This window comes from Microcebus murinus, chromosome 4 (assembly GCF_040939455.1).
Source record: "Microcebus murinus isolate Inina chromosome 4, M.murinus_Inina_mat1.0, whole genome shotgun sequence".
In the NCBI taxonomy this organism is placed as follows: Eukaryota; Metazoa; Chordata; class Mammalia; order Primates; family Cheirogaleidae; genus Microcebus; species Microcebus murinus.
Window position 1 is genome coordinate 16623578 of NC_134107.1, and position 20376 is coordinate 16643953.

General features: G+C 39.1%; 1 protein-coding gene across 1 annotated transcript; it reads left to right on the forward strand.

The window, feature by feature from the left end:
• Window positions 1-3653: 3653 nt before the first annotated feature.
• Window positions 3654-4622, forward strand: LOC105863152 (olfactory receptor 9I1-like). Its single transcript, XM_012749957.2, has one exon. It carries the CDS (start codon window positions 3654-3656, stop codon window positions 4620-4622), a length of 969 nt encoding a protein of 322 aa, XP_012605411.2.
• Window positions 4623-20376: the final 15754 nt, after the last annotated feature.

The window sequence follows — 20376 nt, forward strand, 5'->3', positions numbered from 1 at the left end:
AAAGTGTACATATTTGTGGCGAACAACACTTTGTTTTGATATATGTATACCTGTATATATGCTTTGATATATGTATACCTTGTAGAACTGCTAGATCAAGCTAATGAACGTACACATTCCCTCACATACTTATCTTTTTTTGTGTGGTGAGAACAGTTAAAATCTACTCTCTTGGCAATTTCCAAGTTTCAAAGTTTCAAAGCAACCCTTCTTTATATCATAGTCAAATGCCCTGTGGGACTGAACACTCATCCCAAAGAACATTCTGGAAAGCAGGTGGTTACACTGAAGAAAGCCCGGTGCTCGGGACTCTGCCACAGTACAGACCTCTGAAGAACTGCCTATGAAGATTTCAGTCAGGCTTCCTAGAAGTGGTGAAATTCAAACCGATTCAAACTGGGTCTAGAAGGAAGCGAAACCTTGAGCAAACCAGGCTAATAGGTGACACCAACCCAATCAAACCCACAGGAGCCGGATAGCCCCAGTCTCCCTTCACCACAGCTCTGATCACCCCACACACCCTCCAGCTGAGAAGCTGTGTGACCTCAGGTGAGACACACGACCCCTCTGGGCCTGCTTCCTCATCGGTAACGCATAAACATAGGTCTGCATTCCCCCTCCACTTCTTTCCAGCGCTAAAGGAAGTGGCACAGAGATGACAACGCCCATTCCCTGCAGATCACACAGAGGAACGAGGGAAATGACATCATGCAAGGTCTGCCACTTCCCCCCTGAGCCTTGGAACCCCCAGGCCCGTTGTTTGCTCACCTAGATGAAGAGCAGTGGATATAGCCACCCTGCAGTCAGCTCCAGATGAAGGGAGCTGGCTTCTCTCAGAAAGGGGAAGGACTGTCTCACTCAGTAATTTGCGATTTGCAGAGAAGTCTGGGCTCACACGATCCCCACGGAAGGCAGGCAAGCCATCACGGTGAATTGTATAGAAAGAGCATCTCTCTGCCTTTCATGCATCATCCTCACCTTCGTACATAAGCAACATCTTAGGTGATATCCACGAGATGATCAAGCAACCAGAGGATTCAATTGAATCCGAAAACTCAGTGCTTCAGAAACAAGATCATCCCAACCGGGTTGTTTGAGCACCAAGGCAAAACAGGCGGCCACCTGGAGACCGTGTGAGGTCTCAAGCTCTAAATTCCACCCAGCGACACTGCATAAAACTGGACACACGGTCCGGCCCTGCTACCTGCGGGGGGTGTGTTCAAAGGTGGGTTTCCAGCATACGCACAAAATCAGCCAGAGGAAGATTAGGTAACTGCATTTTCTGTGGATTTAAGATCCTCACAGAAATCTCCTTGGACCTGCTCAGAAAACAGGAGAAAATACTAACAGTGCTTCACAGAAGTCCCTCTCGGGAGCACTCCTGGCCAGCTCTCCCTCTACAAGGTAATGTAGATCCTATAACTCTATTACGCTGGGCGATAATGTATATTGCAGGGACCACTGAATGTGCTTTCTGAAATTTTTAACATAACTTAAATTTTATCTGTGTGACCTTTTAGATGAGTTGTTTATCTTCCCCAACCTTGAATTGTGACTTCCATAAAACAGGCCTTTCTGTGGCGGTAACCAGGAACAAATGTGTCGAGTGCAGGGAACAACAGTTGGCACAGAGATATTATTACTCCCCGGACACCACACTATCACCAAGTGCTCAGAGCATGGACAGAGAATGGGCCCAGCCCGCTCAGAGAAGGTTTTCTCAGCTGGTAAGGTCAGAGAGAAAGATATTTGCAACAGGCTCTTGAGAAGCTAATGTGGAAGTGGATGCTCTAGGAAGGTACTGCTTTGGGAAATGCTGTTTCCTGGCCTCTGAGTGCCCCGGCTGTGCTGCAGCAATCCTCCCATCCCTGCAGCCCCATCGTGGATTTGTTCGTTCTGGTTTGTGTTTTTTTTTTATTATTCTGGGGTCTTTCCTGAGGCACCAAATGGGCACACCATTGTTGAGGCCCCACAGAGATGAATCTGGAAGGGAATACGTTCTGACACATCGGGTAAAAGTTACTTCTTCTCTGGGCTTCAATTTTTCTCTTCTGCCAAATGAAGAAAATGTACTAAACCAAGTGCATTCGAATGTTTTTTTTTGTTTTGTTTTGTTTTGTTTTTAACAGTGGAACCCTATTCCCAAACAAAATGAAATGAAGCACCTGGTTGTTTGCAAGAGTTAGAAGAATTGCTGCTTTGCCTGCAGCTGGGGCCGAGATGGCAGCTCCCCACCTGCTCAGCCTCCCCTCCCCGCCCCACCGCTGTGTCCCTTTGAGACAGCTCAGGCAGGCCGAGGCTCTGAGGAGCAGAGCTGGAAAATCACAGAACCACATTTCCAACTCTAGGGTTCTAGGTCTCAGGGGAGGATCGTGGGCACTTTCCACAAGCGAGGAGAGGAGCGTGGGGAGCCACCACTCCCGGAGTCTCGGGCCTCACTGAGCCCATCCTGACCGCCATGTGCACAGTGACCCCTGAGCCCTGGAGAAACCAGTCACCCAGATGCTTGCCTGTTCATAATGCCACATTCAAACACAGGACGTCAGACAGAAGTGGACACAGAAACTGACAGACAAGCTTGGGGTTTCCAGGAACGTTCTTATTATGTAGATTTTCCCGCTGAGACGAACATTGACTTGCGTGGTGGAGACATTGCAAATGGTAGCCACTGCTCTCCAGGAGAGGCTGCCACAGGAGTGCTTCCCTCTAGGCAAAAGAGGCCAATCAGAGCGTGGCAGTGCCCGTTCTCAGGCTGCCTGAGCAAAGTTACACAAGTCCAACGGGACATGTCCAAGGGCTAGACTAAAACGTTATGACCGTTCTGGGATAAAAAAAAAAAAAAAAAAAAAAAAGGTGCTGTGGCTGGCCAATTGTGACAGCCTAAATCCTACTAGGTACTAGGATATTGCTATAAGTTTCTCTCATGGGCCTTCAAGAAAAGACATTCAAGACAGGTGATGACCTGGCTCATAGGAGAGAAAAAATAGGTTATAAAAGTACTCACAAGGAATTGTTGGAATAACTGGGAATGTTTGATTTGGAGGAGAGAAAACTAGATATAATAAAAGTGGGCATTACCACTATCTGTCTTGGAGGAGATTGGTTTTACCCTCCTTGCAGAACCAAGCATAGTACCGATGTGTAGAAGGTACGGAAAGAGCAATTTGGCTTTCCCAAGAGGGTCCTGCATCTGACAACTCTGGAGGTACCAGTCACACCACAGTTTGTGTGAATGGCCCTGCCCGGAGTCACACAGACACGGCCCAAGGAGCCACATGCGGCACCGTGGTGTGCACCTGGGCTTGATGACAATGGGCTGGGGTATTCTATTAGAGAAGAGGGGGACTCCGCATTGATCCCTGTCAGTCTTGATAGTCTAAGCTTCTCTGGTCTTAAAGAAAGTTCCAGACAATAAGCAAGTGAATTCGAACACTGACCTAAGGTCCAATTTCAGGAGGGGTAGGGAGGCAAGGGACTAATCTCCATAGCAACTGCCAGTTGTGGATTCTTAATGATAAATATTTTCTTCTCTCCCTGAGCAGAGAATATCTGAGACATTTACCTAACATCTGACACTAAGAAAGCAAAGGCCCTCAATTCTGAAATCTCTAATTCCATTCTCTTCAGGCCCATCAGCTAGCTACCTTGAGCCTATGGCCAACAAGAATCTCACCACTGTGACCGAGTTCATTCTTGTGGGCTTCACGGATCACCCCGAATTGGCGGTTCTGCTCTTCTTGGTGTTCTTCAGTTTCTATCTTGTCACCATTCTGGGGAATGTGGGACTGATTATTCTAATCCAAGTGGACGTCCAGCTCCACACCCCGATGTACTTCTTCCTGAGCCACCTCGCCCTGCTGGATGCCTGCTATGCCTCGGTCATCACCCCTCAGATCCTGGCCACACTGGCCACAGACACAACGGTCATCTCCTACGGCCGCTGTGCTGCCCAGTTCTTTTTCTTCACGCTCTGCGCGGGCACAGAGTGTTACCTGCTGGCGGTGATGGCTTATGACCGCGTCGTCGCCATTAGCAGTCCGCTGCGCTACAACATGACTGTGACTCCAGGCACCTGCAGGGGCTTGTTGGCTGGAGCCTACATCTGTGGGGTGTCGGGGGCCATCCTACGTACCACATGCACCTTCACCCTCTCCTTCTGTGATGACAATCAGATCAACTTTTTCTTCTGTGACCTCCCACCCCTGCTGAAGCTCGCCTGCAGCAGCATGACACAAAGTGAGATTGTCATTCTCTTTTTTGCAAAATTCATGTTCCTGGCCAATGTCATGATCATCCTCATCTCCTACATGCTCATCATCAGAGCCATTCTGAGGGTGAAGTCTGCTGGGGCACGAGCCAAGACCTTCTCCACCTGCACCTCCCACCTCACCACTGTTGTCCTCTTCTTTGGGACACTTGCCTTCATGTATCAGAGAAGTAACTCAGACAAATCCCCAGAGGAGGACAAGATTGTTTCTGTCTTTTACACTGTAATCATCCCTATGCTGAATCCCTTGATCTATAGTCTGAGGAACAAAGATGTAAAAACTGCATTCAGAAAAGTCATTGGTAAACTCCAGTTCCCAAGGAATGTAGCTTTAGGTGAGGGTTCTTCATCCTGACCCATCTTCTCCTGAGAATCTGCATATTCTGATGGGCACCAACACCACATGGTGCTTGCCCCTGAGAATGGACAATAGGTGGCTTTCTCCAGCACCTGGAAGTGGGCAGGTGACTTTGTCTGGATGACTTCCACCTCTCTTTTCTTCCCCCTCTCCCTCTTTTACTCTCCCAAACTTGCTGGGTTCCAGGGCTACTCTCTGACATCACAGAGCTAAAAAGTACCACAGTCATAGACAAGCTGATCACCACATCCAACCTCCCACTCCCTAACTCACCATTCTTGGGTTTCCCCCCTGCCCCTTATTTATCCTTTTGTCACTGTGCTCATGGACACTGCTTTTTACTCTTTGTGGAAAATTATTGCTGTGAATTGTACTAATGGGAGAATAAGGGTTTTTTTTTTTTTTTTTTTTCTTTTATGATACTGGTAACCTGTCAACTCATTATGAGGAAGTTAATGAAAACAACCTGTGAACCCAGTGGAATTTCTATTTGGTACAGATTAGAGTAGTAGGGGAAAGGTTGCTTTCTTTTGGCTACTCTTCCTCTTATGTCTTCCTAAATGGCTTCTGATACCTTCAGGACTATACTATCCACTCCTCAAGTGAAAATTCTCTGGATTCTGGATCTCTGATTCCTGCGTTCTCCTCCTAAACACAGTGCCTGACTCATGGCAATTACTGCTCTCGATAGACCTATTCCCAGGGTCTGCAAAGTCAGCAGTGATAGACCTGTGGCAAATTGTCGTAATGGGTATTACCTTCTCAGGTAACAATAGCCTCTGTGATTAGGGAAGTAAGTAATTACTGCACACATCAGATAATGAACTCCTTGAAGACAGGGTCCTAATGCTTCACTTAATAGTCTCTTCTCTAAATTGCTGCTTCTGGTACACTGAAAGATACTAGACATTGATTAAAAAAAAATGAAGGAAGATACAAATAAATATAAAGACTTTCCACATTTCTGGATTGATAGACTTAATATTGTTAAAATGTCTATATTATCTAAGGCAATCCACAGATTCAATACTATTTCCCTCAAAATCCCAATGGCATTTCTTATAAAAATAGAAAAGAAATCTTAAACGATATATGGAACAATAAAAGACCCAGAATTGCAAAAACAATCTTGAGGAAAAAAGAGTAAGCTGGAGGCATCACACTTTCTGATTTCAAAATATGTTACAAAGCTATACTAATTCAAACAGTATGTTACTGGGATAAAAACAGACATGTAGATCAATGGGGCATAATAGACAGCCCATAAATAAACTCACACATATACAGTCAACTGATCTTTGTCAAGGCAAAGATCAAGAATATGCAATGTGGAAAAGATAGTTTCTTCAACAAATAGTATTGGGAAAACTGGACATCCATATGCAAAAGAATAAAATTGAACCCTACCTTATGCACATAAAAAAATGAACTCAGAATGAATTAAAGATTTAAATATAAGACCTGAAACTATAAAACTCCTAGAAGAAAACACAGGTCTTGGCAATGATTTCTGAATAAGACACCAAAAGCATAGACAAAAAAATAAAATAAAAAATTGACAAGTGGGACTACATCAAACCCAAAAGCTTCATCACAGCAAAGGAAACAATCATCAGAGTGAAAAGGCAACCCATGGGATAGGAGAAAATATTTGCAAATTATATATTTGATAAGGAGCTAATATCTAAAATATATAAGGGAGTCCTACAACTCCATTGTAAAAAAAAATAATAATTCAATTTAAAAATACACAAGGGAACTGAATAGATATTTCTCCAAAGAAGACCTGCAAATGGCCAACAGGTATATGAAAGGTGCTGAACATCACTAATCATATGGGAAATGCAAATCAAAACCACAATGAGATATTACCTCATATCTGTAGGAAGACCATTACCAAAAAAAAAAAAAAAAAGATTAATGTTGGCAAGAATGTAGAGAAATTGGAACCCTTGTACACTATAGGTAAGAATGTAAAATGATACAACCACTATGGAAAACACTATGGAGTTTCCTTAAAAAATTAAAAATAGAACTACCATTTGATTCAGCAATTTCACTCATGGGTACTATATCTGAAAGAATTGAAATTAGGATCTCAAATAAAAATCTGCATCCCCATGTTCATTGCAGCATTATTCACAGTAGCTTAGATATGGAAACAATTCAAATATTCATCAACATATAAATGGATAAACAAAATCTGGTATATACATACAATGGAATATTAATCAGCCTTAAGAAGGAAATCATTCCATTTGCTACAACATGGATGAACATGGAAAACATTATGCTAAGTGAAATAAGTTAGTCACAGAAGGACAAATGCAATATGATTCCACCTACCTGAGATATCTAAAATATTGAAACTTATAGAAACAAAATAGAATGGTGGCTGCCAAGGGATGGAGGAAAGGAGAAATGAGGACTTGTTTTTCAATGGATATGAAGTTACATTTATATAAGATGAATAAGTCCTAGAAATCTACTGTGCAACATAGCTCCTATAGTTAACAATATGGTATTTTACACTTAAAATTTTATTAAGAGAGTAGATCCCATGTTAACTCTTCTTACCACACACAAAAAAAAGACAAAAGGACACAAAGAAACTTTTGGAGGTGATGAATATGTTTATTGCTTTGATTGTAGTGGTGGTATCATATGTATGCATATGTCCAAGTTCACCAAATTTTATATATAAAATATGTGCAATTTTTGACATATCAATTATACTTCAATAAAGCTATGAATAAATAAATAAATTGCTGCTTCTGAAAAAACCATTTAGAGCATTGTTATTTCATTTTCATATCATGGTAACTCTAAGGGTTGAGTAAGAAAGCATTGCTTTTGTCTTTATTTTATTCTTCTGCACAGTTTCTTAAAGATAAAATCTGGTTGACAAGAGGCGTAGCTGCAGAAATGCATAGGATTTAGAATAAAAATAGACTTGTATCCTCTCTGCTATTTAATAACTGTGCAAATTAGAAAAATATCTTACCCCCTCAGAACATCAGTTTCCTCAAATCAAAAAAAGAATAATATTCCCCCACTTGAAAGAATTATTGTAAAGATTAAAGAATATGATGAAAATCACTTCGTAGGCTTGGATTAGTCAGAATAGGTTACATTTGCTATCAATATCTTGTTAATAACAAAATAAAAGTTTTATTTATTGTTCACAATATTGACTCACACAAATTGGCAAGGGCTCCTGCTCCATGTAGTCATTCAGGGACCCAAGTTTAAAGAGGCTCCACCATTTTGTAGCTGTACAGTCTGGCACATACAAACTCTTCAATCACAATAGCAAGGATAAAAGACTACCAAATTACATGTGGATATGTACTGCTTCCGCGCACTCAGTTAGAACTAGTCGTGTGGTCCTGCCTCACTAAAAGGGGGCCATTTAAGGTAAAGAAGCAAATGCAGTATTTGCTAAGCAATACTGACTGTCACAAGGATTATCTGTGATTGTAATTATCAGCATTCCACAAAATCATGAAGAGTCAGATTGCTTTATTATTCTTCATATTGTTTCCTACAAACCACTCCTCCCACATTTGAGGAAATTATTATGTTTTGCTTGCACAAAAATTTATTTTGTACAAGCAAAATTTTTACTTATTTTTGGCTCCCCAGATGGTACTGGGAAAGATTTGGAGAGAAGCAGTTTTAGAGGTAGGGAATCAAGACTTCCATTTGGGGTATATTGTGCTTTAAAAATCTACTAGCCAACTGAGAATTGGTCTCTTTCACCCTCTCTCAATCTTCTTTCTCTTTACCCATGGGCTTCTTATTTCCTCTGTCCTCCACTCCTTCAGTACATATAGCTGGTGCCATGGCCTTCTACAAACTACAAGCTTCATATATTTTAGTTTTACTCAGTATACACTATTCCACATTTTTGGGCTTTAGTTAGCAGAGTATTTTAGGCTATGTTTTATTTCACTAATAATATTCCCAGAGAATGACTCTGATTAATTGAGTAAAGTCTATTTAAAAAATGAAAATAGAACATTATATACTAAAATTTATGAAATATAAAAAGAAATATTAAAAGGAAAGTTTATAGCAATAAATGCTTATATCAAAAATGTATAAAAATGTTAAATAAACAACCTAATATTAGAAGGAATAAGAAAGGCAAGAAGCAACCAAACCCAAAATTAGGATATGGAAAGATATAACATAGATCAGAGCAAGAATAAAAATGTTGAAACAAAAACTATGAAAGGTCAACAAAATGAAAAGTTGGTTTTTTGAAAAGATAAGCAAAAATAATTAACCATTAGCTAGACTAAGTAAAAAAGAGAAAGACCCAAGAAAATAAAATCAGAAATGAAAAAGAAGACATTATGACTTATATCACATAAATACAAAGGATTAACAGATTTTTTTAAAATTCTATAATTTGTGTGGAACAACAAAAGACCCCAAATAACCAAAACAATCCTGAGCAACAAGAACAAAGCTGAAAGCTTCACCCTACCTGACTTTAAAATATTCCACAAAGCTGTAGCAATCAAAACAGCATGGTATTGGCATAAAAACATAGACCAGAATAGAGAACCCAGAAATAAAACCATTATTTACAGCCAAATTATTTTTTTCAATAAATTTATATAATTTAGTAGGTACAAGTGGCTTTTTGTTACATACTATGTTGCATAGTAGTAAAGTCTGGGCATTTAGTGTACCCATCACTTGAATAGTGTACATATTACCCAGTAGGTAATTTATCACTCCTCACATCCCTCCCACCCTACCCACTTCTTAGTCAATGTTCTTTATACCATTCTGTACGATCATACGTAACCATAGCTTGGCTCCCACTTATAAGTGAGAACATGTAGTATTTTGTTTTCCATTCCTAAGTTATTTCACTCAAGATAATGATTTCTAGTTCCATCCAAGTTGCTGCAAATGACATTATTTTATTCTTTTTTATGATTATTATTCCATGGTATGTATGTATATATATATATATATATATATATATATATATATATATATATCACATTTTCTTTATCCACTCATCAGTCATGGGCATTTAGGTTGATTCACATCTTTGGAATTGTGAATCGTGCTGCAATAAACAAATGAGCACAGGTGTCTTTTATATGACTTCTTTTTCTTTGCGTAGATATGCAGTAGTGGGATTCCTGAATTAAACGTAGATCTACATTTAGTTCTTGAGAAATCTTCCTGGACAGCCATTCCTGTAGAGAGAGGAGTGCCTTCCTCATGTGCATAGCACAAACCCATGCTGTGCTCCTCTCAGTTCTGCCCATGAGGGCTCATTCCCCACTCGAGATCAGTTCACAAATGCCCTTTCCATGCCCCTGAGTGACGTGATTGAGTCCTAGGGGGACAGGACCAGGCCACCAGACCTGTCCTAAGGCCCCCTGAGTTAAAGAGCTAACTATGATAGAGGCAGGCCGGTCCCAGGCTGCCTGCAGAACACTCGGGAAGGTCAACTGCAGATACACTACAGTCCAGCCTCTGGGATGGGTATGCCCCTGTCTGTGGGAGCAGTCAGGTGAGCAGCTGTGGGGAAGGCCAGCAGGCATGGGGTGTGTGATCCAAACACCCCTCCGTCCCACAGTAGCCCACAGTTGTAGTAGTGGAACTTGACTCTGGGACATAAGAGATAGCTGGGTTTTTCATCTCCCTCCCTGGCCTAGCAGTGACAGTGGCAGCAATGACCTCAGGGAAGAGCTCAGAGCATGGGGGAAGGGCTCTCTGATTGTGCAGCACAAGTGCCAGAATTTGGAAGACTGTGGAACCCTATGTGTGTTCAAGCAGTATCTCTGCATGGTCTCCAGGCAGCCTTCTGTGCTGTTCTGGAGTCCCGTGGGGTGTTGAGGAGCTCTTCTGTAGCTAAAATTGTAAAGGTCTATGGCAAGAGTGTGGAGTTCCAAGGGTCACTCACTTACCCCTTCCCTGGTCAGAGTCTGGGGACCACTCAAGGCTCTCAGCAACACTGAGCAGGTAGTTCTGCTTCTCCTCCCTTCGCTCTGGGTGCCTCCTGTCACCTCTCTGTTATATTCAAGCCTTCTTTCCCTGATGACCTATTCAAAATATAAGTACCTAATGTATATCTTTATTCTCTCTGAAGAAGAGACTCACACCAGCTGCCTCTAGCCAGCCACCTTCCTGAACATTTCCCCAGATGATTTTTAACAAAGGTGCCATTTGAGAAAGGACGCCCTCTTCAATAAATGGTTCTAGGAAAACTGGATACTCATATGCAAAAGAATTAAACTATATCCCAATATGTCACCATATACAAAAATCAATACAAAATGGATTAATGACTCAAATTTAAGATCCAAAGCTATAAAACTAATAGAGAAAACACAGGGAAAACACTTCAGGACATTGATCTGGGAAAAGATTTTATGGATAAGCCTTCAAAAGCACAGGCAAAAAAGAGCAAAACATAGACAAATGGAATTATATCTAACTAAAAAGCTTCTGCACAGCAAAAGAAACAATCAACAAAATGCAGAGACAACCTTCAGAATGGAAAAAAAAAAACATTTTCAAACTATTCCTCCAACAAAGGATTAATATCCAGAATATTCAAGAAACTCAACAGAAAAAAGAAATTAATAATAATCCAATTTAAAATGGACAAATGATCTGAATAGATATCTCTCAAAAGAATACATATAAATGGACACTACATACATGGAAAAAATGCTCAACATCACTAATCAGTAGGGAATTGCAAACCAAAACAACAATGAGGTATCATTTCACCCCAGTTAGGATGGCTGTAATCAAAAAGACAAAAAATAACAACTGCTGGTGAGGTTGAGTAAAATGGGGAACTCTTATACACGGTGAGTGGGAATGTGAATTAGTACAACCACTATAGAAAAGCTACAGATAGAACTACCATATGACCCAGCAACCCCACTACTGGGTATATATCCAAAGGAAAGGAAATCATTATATCTGCACTCCCATGTTTACTGCAGCACTATTCACAATAGCCAAGATATGGAATCAACCTAAGTGCCAATCAACAGATGAATATGTGAAGAATTTGTAGAATATATACAAAATGGGATATGATTCAGCCATTAAAAAAAGAATGAAATCCTGTCATTTGTGGCAGCATTTCATGTCAAGTGAAATAATCCAGAAAGATAAATACTGCATGTTTTCACTCATAGGTGGAAGCTTATGAGCTGATCACATAGAAGTAGAGAGCAGAATAGAATAGTGGTTGCTAGAGGCTGGGAAGTGTAGGAAGGTGGGTGGATAGGAAGAGGTTGGTTAACAGATACAAAATTACTTAGATAGGAGGGAAAAAATTAGCATTCTATAGCACTGATTAGAGTGACTATAGTTAACAGCAGTTTATTGTATATTTTCAAATGGCTACAAGATTTTAAATGTTCCCAACACACACCAAAAAAAGGATAAATGTTTGAGATAATGGATTTGCTAATTACCCAGATTTGATCATTATTATTGTACACTCGTATTGAAATATCACACTACATCCCATAAATATGTAAAATTATTATGTGTCGATTAAACTAATAATAATAATAATAAGGTAAAAAAGATAAAGGATACAGTTGTATACTCTTTCATCTCATAGTTCACAGTAGTGAAACAACAAGTATATCATGCAACAGTGGTCTCCTAAAGTTCAACTTCCGGTAAAGGCAAAACTTTGGAAACTATGAGGTCTCTGTCATATAATGAATGGTAAATAGGCATGCGAAATTCAAGACTGTGGGGTCGGTGGATGTTTCTAAAGGCATTGACTAGTTTAAATAAATTGAATGGCAGGAGATTTCCTAAATTCTTGAATCAAAACAGAATAAAATTAGGAACTATAAATTATTATTGTTTTTTTAAAAATTTTAACTCTTTTAGCATTGGAGCTGAGATAATAAAAAAAAGAAACTCACCATTTGAACTGTGGGACACCAAATTATACTCTCAGTTGAATTACTGCTTCTTATCCAGAACTGAGTTTCTTATCCACCAAGGCTTAAAACTGTGGCACTAATTGACAAAGAATGAGACACAGAGATACCAGGAAGAATCTAGCAACCCACTGGAATGGTAATAAAAGGTAAGATTTGGGCAACTGTGAGTACCCCAAACCTCAACCCCATTGACCCTCCCTTGCCACCTGAGGCATTCTTTGTCTAATGGAACTTCCTGCCTCTTCTTTTTTTATTATTTCAGCGTATTACAGGGGTACAAATGTTGAGGTTACATATATTGCCTTTGCCCTACTTGAGTCAGAGCTTCAGACATGTCCCTCCCCCAGATGGTGCACACTGCACCCATGAGGTGTGAATATACCCATCCCCTCCTCCCCCTCCCATCTGCCCGACACCCAATCAATGTTCCTGCTTTCCCAAAGACCTCCTAACTGCCTTGCCTGAGGGACTTACCTTGCAAGGCAAAGCTGATTCTCCCCACACCCCAGTTCTACCGGGGCGGTTAATATCTCTCTCTCTCTCTCTCTCTCTCTCTCTCTCCATATATATATATATATATATATATATATATATATATATACACACACACACATATATGCATCTCGATCATTGTACATCTGTTTGAATTATTCTTTTGGTTGTGTGTCATATCCACTCCTTCTTTCACATCTAGCACTTTTTTTATTGTGTGCTGGACTTTGTGGATGACATAGTACAGATATTCTGTATGATAGGTTGCAAAAAATAGCCACAATTATTTTCTGTTCTTTATAGATAGTTCATAAAAGGTCTTTGTATGAGGGCCCTTAACAAAGTTAGTTCAATTTAAAACTAAGTTCTTCAAGCACCACATGTACTCACCAGCAAATTGGTATTAACGGATCAACACCTAAGTGGACATATAGGAGTAATATTTATCAGGTGTCAGGAGGGTGGGAGGGGAGAGGAGGGGATGGGTATATACAATCACAATGAGTAAGATGTGCAACGTTTGGGGGATGGACACGCTTGAAGCTCTTCCTTGAGGGGCGAGGGGGGCATGGGCAATATATGTAACCTTAACACTTGTACCCCCATAATACGCTAAAATAAATAAATAAATAAATAAATAAAAAATAAAAATAAGTTCTTTACTTTTTGATTTAGGTAGGACTTTAAAGTACATAGTATATGTGTGTGTGTGTGTGTATATATATATATATATATAATATATATAGAGAGAGAGAGAGAGAGAAAGAGAGATAAACATAAGTACCTTAAGAGGAAATAGACACATTCCTTACTAAATATTACTTTCACTTACTAAAACAAAAAGGACTAGAATCCAAATGTCATATATCTGTTAAAAGAAATTGAATCTATAATTAAGAACTGTCTTCCTCTACTCCACCTCTACACAGAAAAAAAAAAATCCCAGTTCAGATTATTTCTTTCAAACATTTAAGAAAGAAATATTAGTTCCATACATATTTCTCTAGAAAATAGAAGAGGAAGAAACAATGCTTATGTTGTTTTTTTAATTAGCTTTACTGAGGTTTAATAGATGTAAAATGAACTACACATAAAATGTACAATATGATGAGTTTTGCCATCTATATGCACCATCACCACAATCAATATGAAGAGCAAATCCATTAAGCACAATCTTCATTCACCTTGGTAATCCATCTCTTTCCCATCCTCCATCCCCATATAAATACTTATCTACTTGGTATCATTATAGATTAGTCTGCATTTTTTAGAATTTTACATAAATTGAATCAAAAGCACTTTTCCTAATCTGACATTATTTGGCATAATTATCTTGAGATTCATTCATGTTGTTGCATGCATCATTAGTTCCTTTTTATTGTTGGGTGGCATTCTATTAATGCCACCATTAAATTCTGATAGGTATATCAGAATTTGTTTATACATTCACCTGTGGATGAACATTCAGGTTGTTTTCAATTTTTGGATGGTACAAATAATAGCTGCTGTGAACATTCATCCACAAGTCTTTGTGTGGACATACGATGCCATTTTATTTCTCTTCAGCAAATACCTAGGAGTGGAATGGTTGGGGTTTTTGGTAGGTATATGTTTAAACATTTAAACAACTGCCAAACTATTTTCCAAAATGGTTTTCCATTTGACATTCCACCCACAGCGGAGAGTTACAGCTTCTCCGTATGGTTTCCAACATCTGGTATGGTCAATATAAAATTGCATGACTTTGGAGAACCATTTGCCAGTGTTTCATAAAGCTAAATATACATCTATCCTATGTTCCCTTAATTAAGAGAAATGGATGTGTTATGTTCATCCAAAAAGACTTTCACAAGGATGGCCCCCCCAGCAGCTTTGCTCACAACAGTGCAACACTGAAAACAACCCAAATGTGCATGGACAGAATAATGGATAAACAAGCTGTAGTATATTCTTACTCAGCAATGTTAAAAATGAATAAACCATTTATATAGACAACAACATGGACAAATCTCCAAATATATATATATATATATATATATATATATATATATATATATATATATCCCCAAGAGAAGACACTCCATGATTTCTTGTATGTGAAAGTCAAACAGGCAAACTATGGTTAGAGACACCAGAACAGTAGTCGTCTGTGCACAGAGCGGGGAGAGTGATGGTCTGGAAAGGGACTGGAGGAGACTTTTTTGGGGGTGTAGAAATCTATATTTTGATCTGTGTGGTGGTTATATGCATGCATACACATTTTTAAAATTCACTCAGCTATACATGTAAGATTAGTGTATTTTACTGTATGTAAATTATACCTTAATAAAGTGCTGTTAGCACAAAACCAAAAACCTATATTAGGTAATCAGTTCTCTCTGGAAGGAAGAAGGAAGGAAGGAAGGAAGGAAGGAAGGAAGGAAGGAAGGAAGGAAGGAAGGAAGGAAGGAAGGAAGGAAGGAAGGGAGGGAGGGAGGGAGGGAGGGAGGGAGGGAGGGAGGGAGGGAGGGAGGGAGGGAGGGAGGAGAGAGAGATAGAGAGGAAATGGAGAGGGAGGGGGAGAGGGAAGGGCAGAGGGAGAGAGAAGTAAAAACATTTCACGGTTTTCCAAAAAAGTCTCTAAATACACGTGTTGTCCAGGCATCCCACTCAAAGTAGCATTTGTCCCAGATTTTTCTTTTTTTATCATTAGTAGTTTGGTAGACTTTCATTTTATACCTCTAGCTTCTACCACGGTCACACCGAATACTGGGTAAGACACATACACAGTGGACAGAGTTGGCAGGTTGACGTACATTTGTACTAACAGACAAATCAGTCATATCTTTTCTGTCTTTTCCTGATTTTTTCTAGACTGAAATCTCTTGTCCAAGGAGAGAACACAAGATGCTCCCTGTTTAAAAACAAAAAAATAGTCTCTCAGGAACGAGGATCTAGGGGGGCTAACATCTCTGGTCTAGGGCAATAGTGAGAGAAATATTCAGCACTGCTGTTCCTGGCAGCCACTTGGCGTACCAGCCAGTTGTATCATGGCCCGTGCCGTAGCATGGGATGTGTGCCACACTGATGGGTTATTCATTCGCAAGCTCATAGGTATAAATGGAAAATGTACAGGGACTAAGAAGCCCTGCTATAGAGAATCTTCTAGAGGATATTCTGAAAGCTTTTGGTGCAGTGATTTGGTCAGTTTGTGTATGGTAGGTACAAAGCCACAGTAATATATTTTATTGTTTGGTAACACTTTTGTATTTTGCAATAAACACTTTCTGTAGCAATAAACTCAAAAACTGGAATTATATGTTACTCAAGAATAGTTGATGATGAACATATATTTTGCACAAAATGTTTCTTGGCATTTATCATCCATTGTGGAAGTCAAAGTAATACCCATGAGAATTTAAAAATCAGAAAACAAAAATCTGCTGAAGATGCACCAAGACTTGCTTTCAAAGACTGTGCTTGATTATAATGATTTAAAATAGAACTACAGCAGGTGTGTTTACGCTTCACTCTGTGAACAATGACTTTTCACTCAAATCAAAGGTAATTTAACTCATTTTTTTAATTCCAATTTTTTGTGCACAAAGACAAAGTAAAGCAATACTTAGTAATGTATTGGTTCCAATAGAAAAAGAATAATTTTGAACACTGTGTGAATGACAACAGTTTTATATCAGCATCATTAAATGCTTTGACAGAAAATCATTTAAGTTAACCTGATAACTTGATTTTTGCATCCAATTCATCAAAGTAAAGCTGATGAAAGTTCGTTCCGTCAAAGATAAAATATCTGACATTATCATGAATGCTGTTGTTGTAAATTCAGCTGAAAAACATCAACCTTAAAGACGACTGGTTTGTTGTGTTTGTATTTTGATAGTACCAATACAAATTTCAGTGAAGCACAGCATCATGATAAGAAATAATGTTCTTATTGGATTTTTAAAATCATGGAATACATATATATTTGAAATCTATTGTGGCATACATAATTTAGAAGTGCATCTAAAGAAGTTATGATTGTCTTTCCATCAAAATAGAAGCTATAATTGTTAAAAATTCCAACTACTTTCAGAATAGGCACAGTTAGAGAAATAGAGTTACAAAATTTTTGATCAATATGGGATCCAACATGGGATACCAAAGAAACAAATATTGCCTTTGCACTGCCCGAATCAGAGCTACAAGTGTACCCAATCCCAGAAAGTGTGCACCACACCCATTAGGTGTGAATTTACTCATCCCCTCCTCCCCACCCCACCTGCCCAACAACCAATGAATATTACTTCCATATGTGCACATAGGTGTTGATTAATTAGTGCCAGTTTAATGGTGAGTGCATGTGGTGCTTGTTTTTCCTTTCTTGTGATACTTCACTTCAAAGAATGGGCTCTAGCTCCATCCAGGATAATACAAGCAAAACCACAATGAGGTATCAGTTACCTACAGTGAGAATGACTTTTATCAAAAAGTCCCAAAACAATAAATGTTGGAGTGGAACAGAGAGATAGGAACACTCATACACTGCTGGTGGGATTGCAAAGTAGTACAACCTCTGTGGAAACTAATATGGAGATATCTCAAAGAACTAAAAGTAGAGCTACCATTTAATCCACTGTGGCGTATTTACCCAAAGGAAAAAAAGACATTCTATAATAAAGACATCTGCACTGGAATGTTTATAGCAGCACAATTCACAATTGCACAATAGTTATTATATTTTTAATTGACAAATAATAATTATATGTATTATATATTTGTGGGGTACAATGTGGTATTTTAATATATGTTTACATTGTGGACTGATTAAATCTATCTAATTAACAAATCCATCACCTCACACATTTAGCATTTTTGTGGTAAAAACATTTAAAAGCTACTCTTTTAGCAATTCTGAAATATATAATGCGTTATTATTTATTATAGTCACCATTCTGTGCATTAGATCACTAAAGCTTATTCCTCCTGTCTAACTGAAATTTTGTACCCTTTAATCCAGCGGTCCCCAACCTTTTTGGCACCAGGGACCGTTTTCATGGAAGACATTTTTTTCATGAAACCAGGGGGTGTGGGAGGGATGGTTTTAGGATGATTCAAGTGCCCTAACTCTGCCTCAGATCATCAGGCATTACATTCTCATAAGGAGCACGCAACCTAGATCCCTCCCATGCACAGTTTACAGTAGGGTTCACACTCTTGTGAGAATCTAATGCCACAGCTGATCTGACAGGAGGCGGAGCTCAGGTGGTGATGCGAGTGATGGGGAGCAGCTGTAAATACAGATGAAGCTTCAGTGGCTCACCTGTGCTCACCTCCTGCTGTGCAGCCCAGTTCCTATCAGGCCACGGACTGGTACTGGTCTGCAGCCCCAGAGTTGGGGACCCCAGCTTTAATCAACATCTCCCTTTCCCCATACATCCCCCTCCCCCAGCTTCTGGTAACCATCATTCTACACTCTACCTCTATGAATTCAACTTTTTTGGATTCTACATATAAGTGAAATCATGCAGTTTCACTTTCTGTACCTAGCTTATTTCACTTAGCATAATGTCCTTCAGGTTCATCCATGTTGTCACAAATTACAGAATATTTTTTATTTTTCTTTTTTGAGGCTGTATCATATTCTGTTGTATGTGTATGTGTGTGTGTGTGTGTGTGTATACACCCCATATTTTCTTTCCCATTCATCTGAAGATGGACCCTTAGGTTGCTTCCATATCTCAGCTATAGTGAAGAATATTGCAGTGAACATAGGAATGCTGATATCTCTTCAAAATACTGATTTTGGTTCCTTTGGATATGTATCCAGAAGGATTGCTGAATCATATGGTAATTCTGTTCTTAGTCTTCTGAGTAACCTCCAGTACTGTTTTCCATAATGACTATATTTATTTAATTACCACTAATAGGGCACAAAGGTTCCCTTTTCTCCACACCCTCTCCAACACTTACTTTTTTAGTAGCCATTCTAACAGGTGTGCAGTGACATCTCATTGTGGTTTTAATTTGCATTTCCCTGACAATCAGTGATGTTGGGCATTTTTCCATATATCTGTAGGCCGTTTGAATATCTTCTCTTAAGAAATGTCTATTTAGGTCCTTTGCACATTTTTTAATTGGGTTATTTGTTTTCTTGCTATTAAGTTGCTTGAGTTTCTTGTATATTTTGGATAATAGCCAGCCCCTGATAAGATGTATGGCTTGCAAATATTTTCTCCCAAACTGTGGGTTGTCTGTATGCTGAGGCACTAGTATGCATGATTCCTCCTGAACCCCTTGGTGGATGGTTTTGGTAGCAGGCACAAGGCCAAACAGGGCTATAGCCAAGCCCTGTGGAAAACAGAGTTGTTCCCAGGTAGGAATCTGGGACCATGATCAATAGGTCTGCCACCTCAAAATGATCCTCCTAGGCACTACCAGGGTTTTACAATCACCTACCTAAATTCCAAGACTTCTACAAAGAGACTTTTGCCCATAGATGGGTACAGAATTCTTGTTGTTGCCGGGGAATACAAGTGGGTGATCACATATTCTTCCATCTTGCTGGTTCCAATAACATTTTTTTTTTAATACTATGGCCTAAAGAAAAGAGTCAGTTGAGGGTCATTCGTTTTATATTCGTAAACCATAAATTGCAAATGTGGGAAAGAGTGCCGGCAATTTTTTAAAAAAAGAATAAAAATAACACTGTATGATTCCACTTAAAGAGAGATATCCAGAGTATTCAAACTCATAGAAGCATAGAATAGATTCGTGGTTGCCCGGATCTGGGAGGAGGGGAAATAGGGATTTCTCGCTCAGTGAGTATAAAATTTCAGAAGCAAGATGAATAAGCTCTAGAGATCTGATGTACAACAGAGTGCCTACAGTTTAAAATATGATATTATGCACTTAAAATTTGTTAAAAGGGTAGATCTCATACTAAGGATTCTGACCACCAAAAATAAAAAACCACAAAGGAACACAAGGAAACTTTTGGAGGTGATTTATGTTTATTGCCTTGATTGTGGTGATGGGTATATGCATATGTCAAACTCATCAAATTGTGTACATTAAATATATGCAGCTTTTATTGTATATCAATTATACCTCAAAAAAGCTGTTTAAAAATGAGGTCATATAGAAAAATATATGTTCTTCGGAAAAATCTCAGTGACTTAATATTAGAAACAGATGACTGAGAAACTGATTAAATAAGTAAATTATAATTATGCTTAATGATCAGAGAATTAATATAAGGTGTTTTGCTTTAATATACATAGATATATTATTTTGTTTTTGAAAGTAGTTTTTGTAGA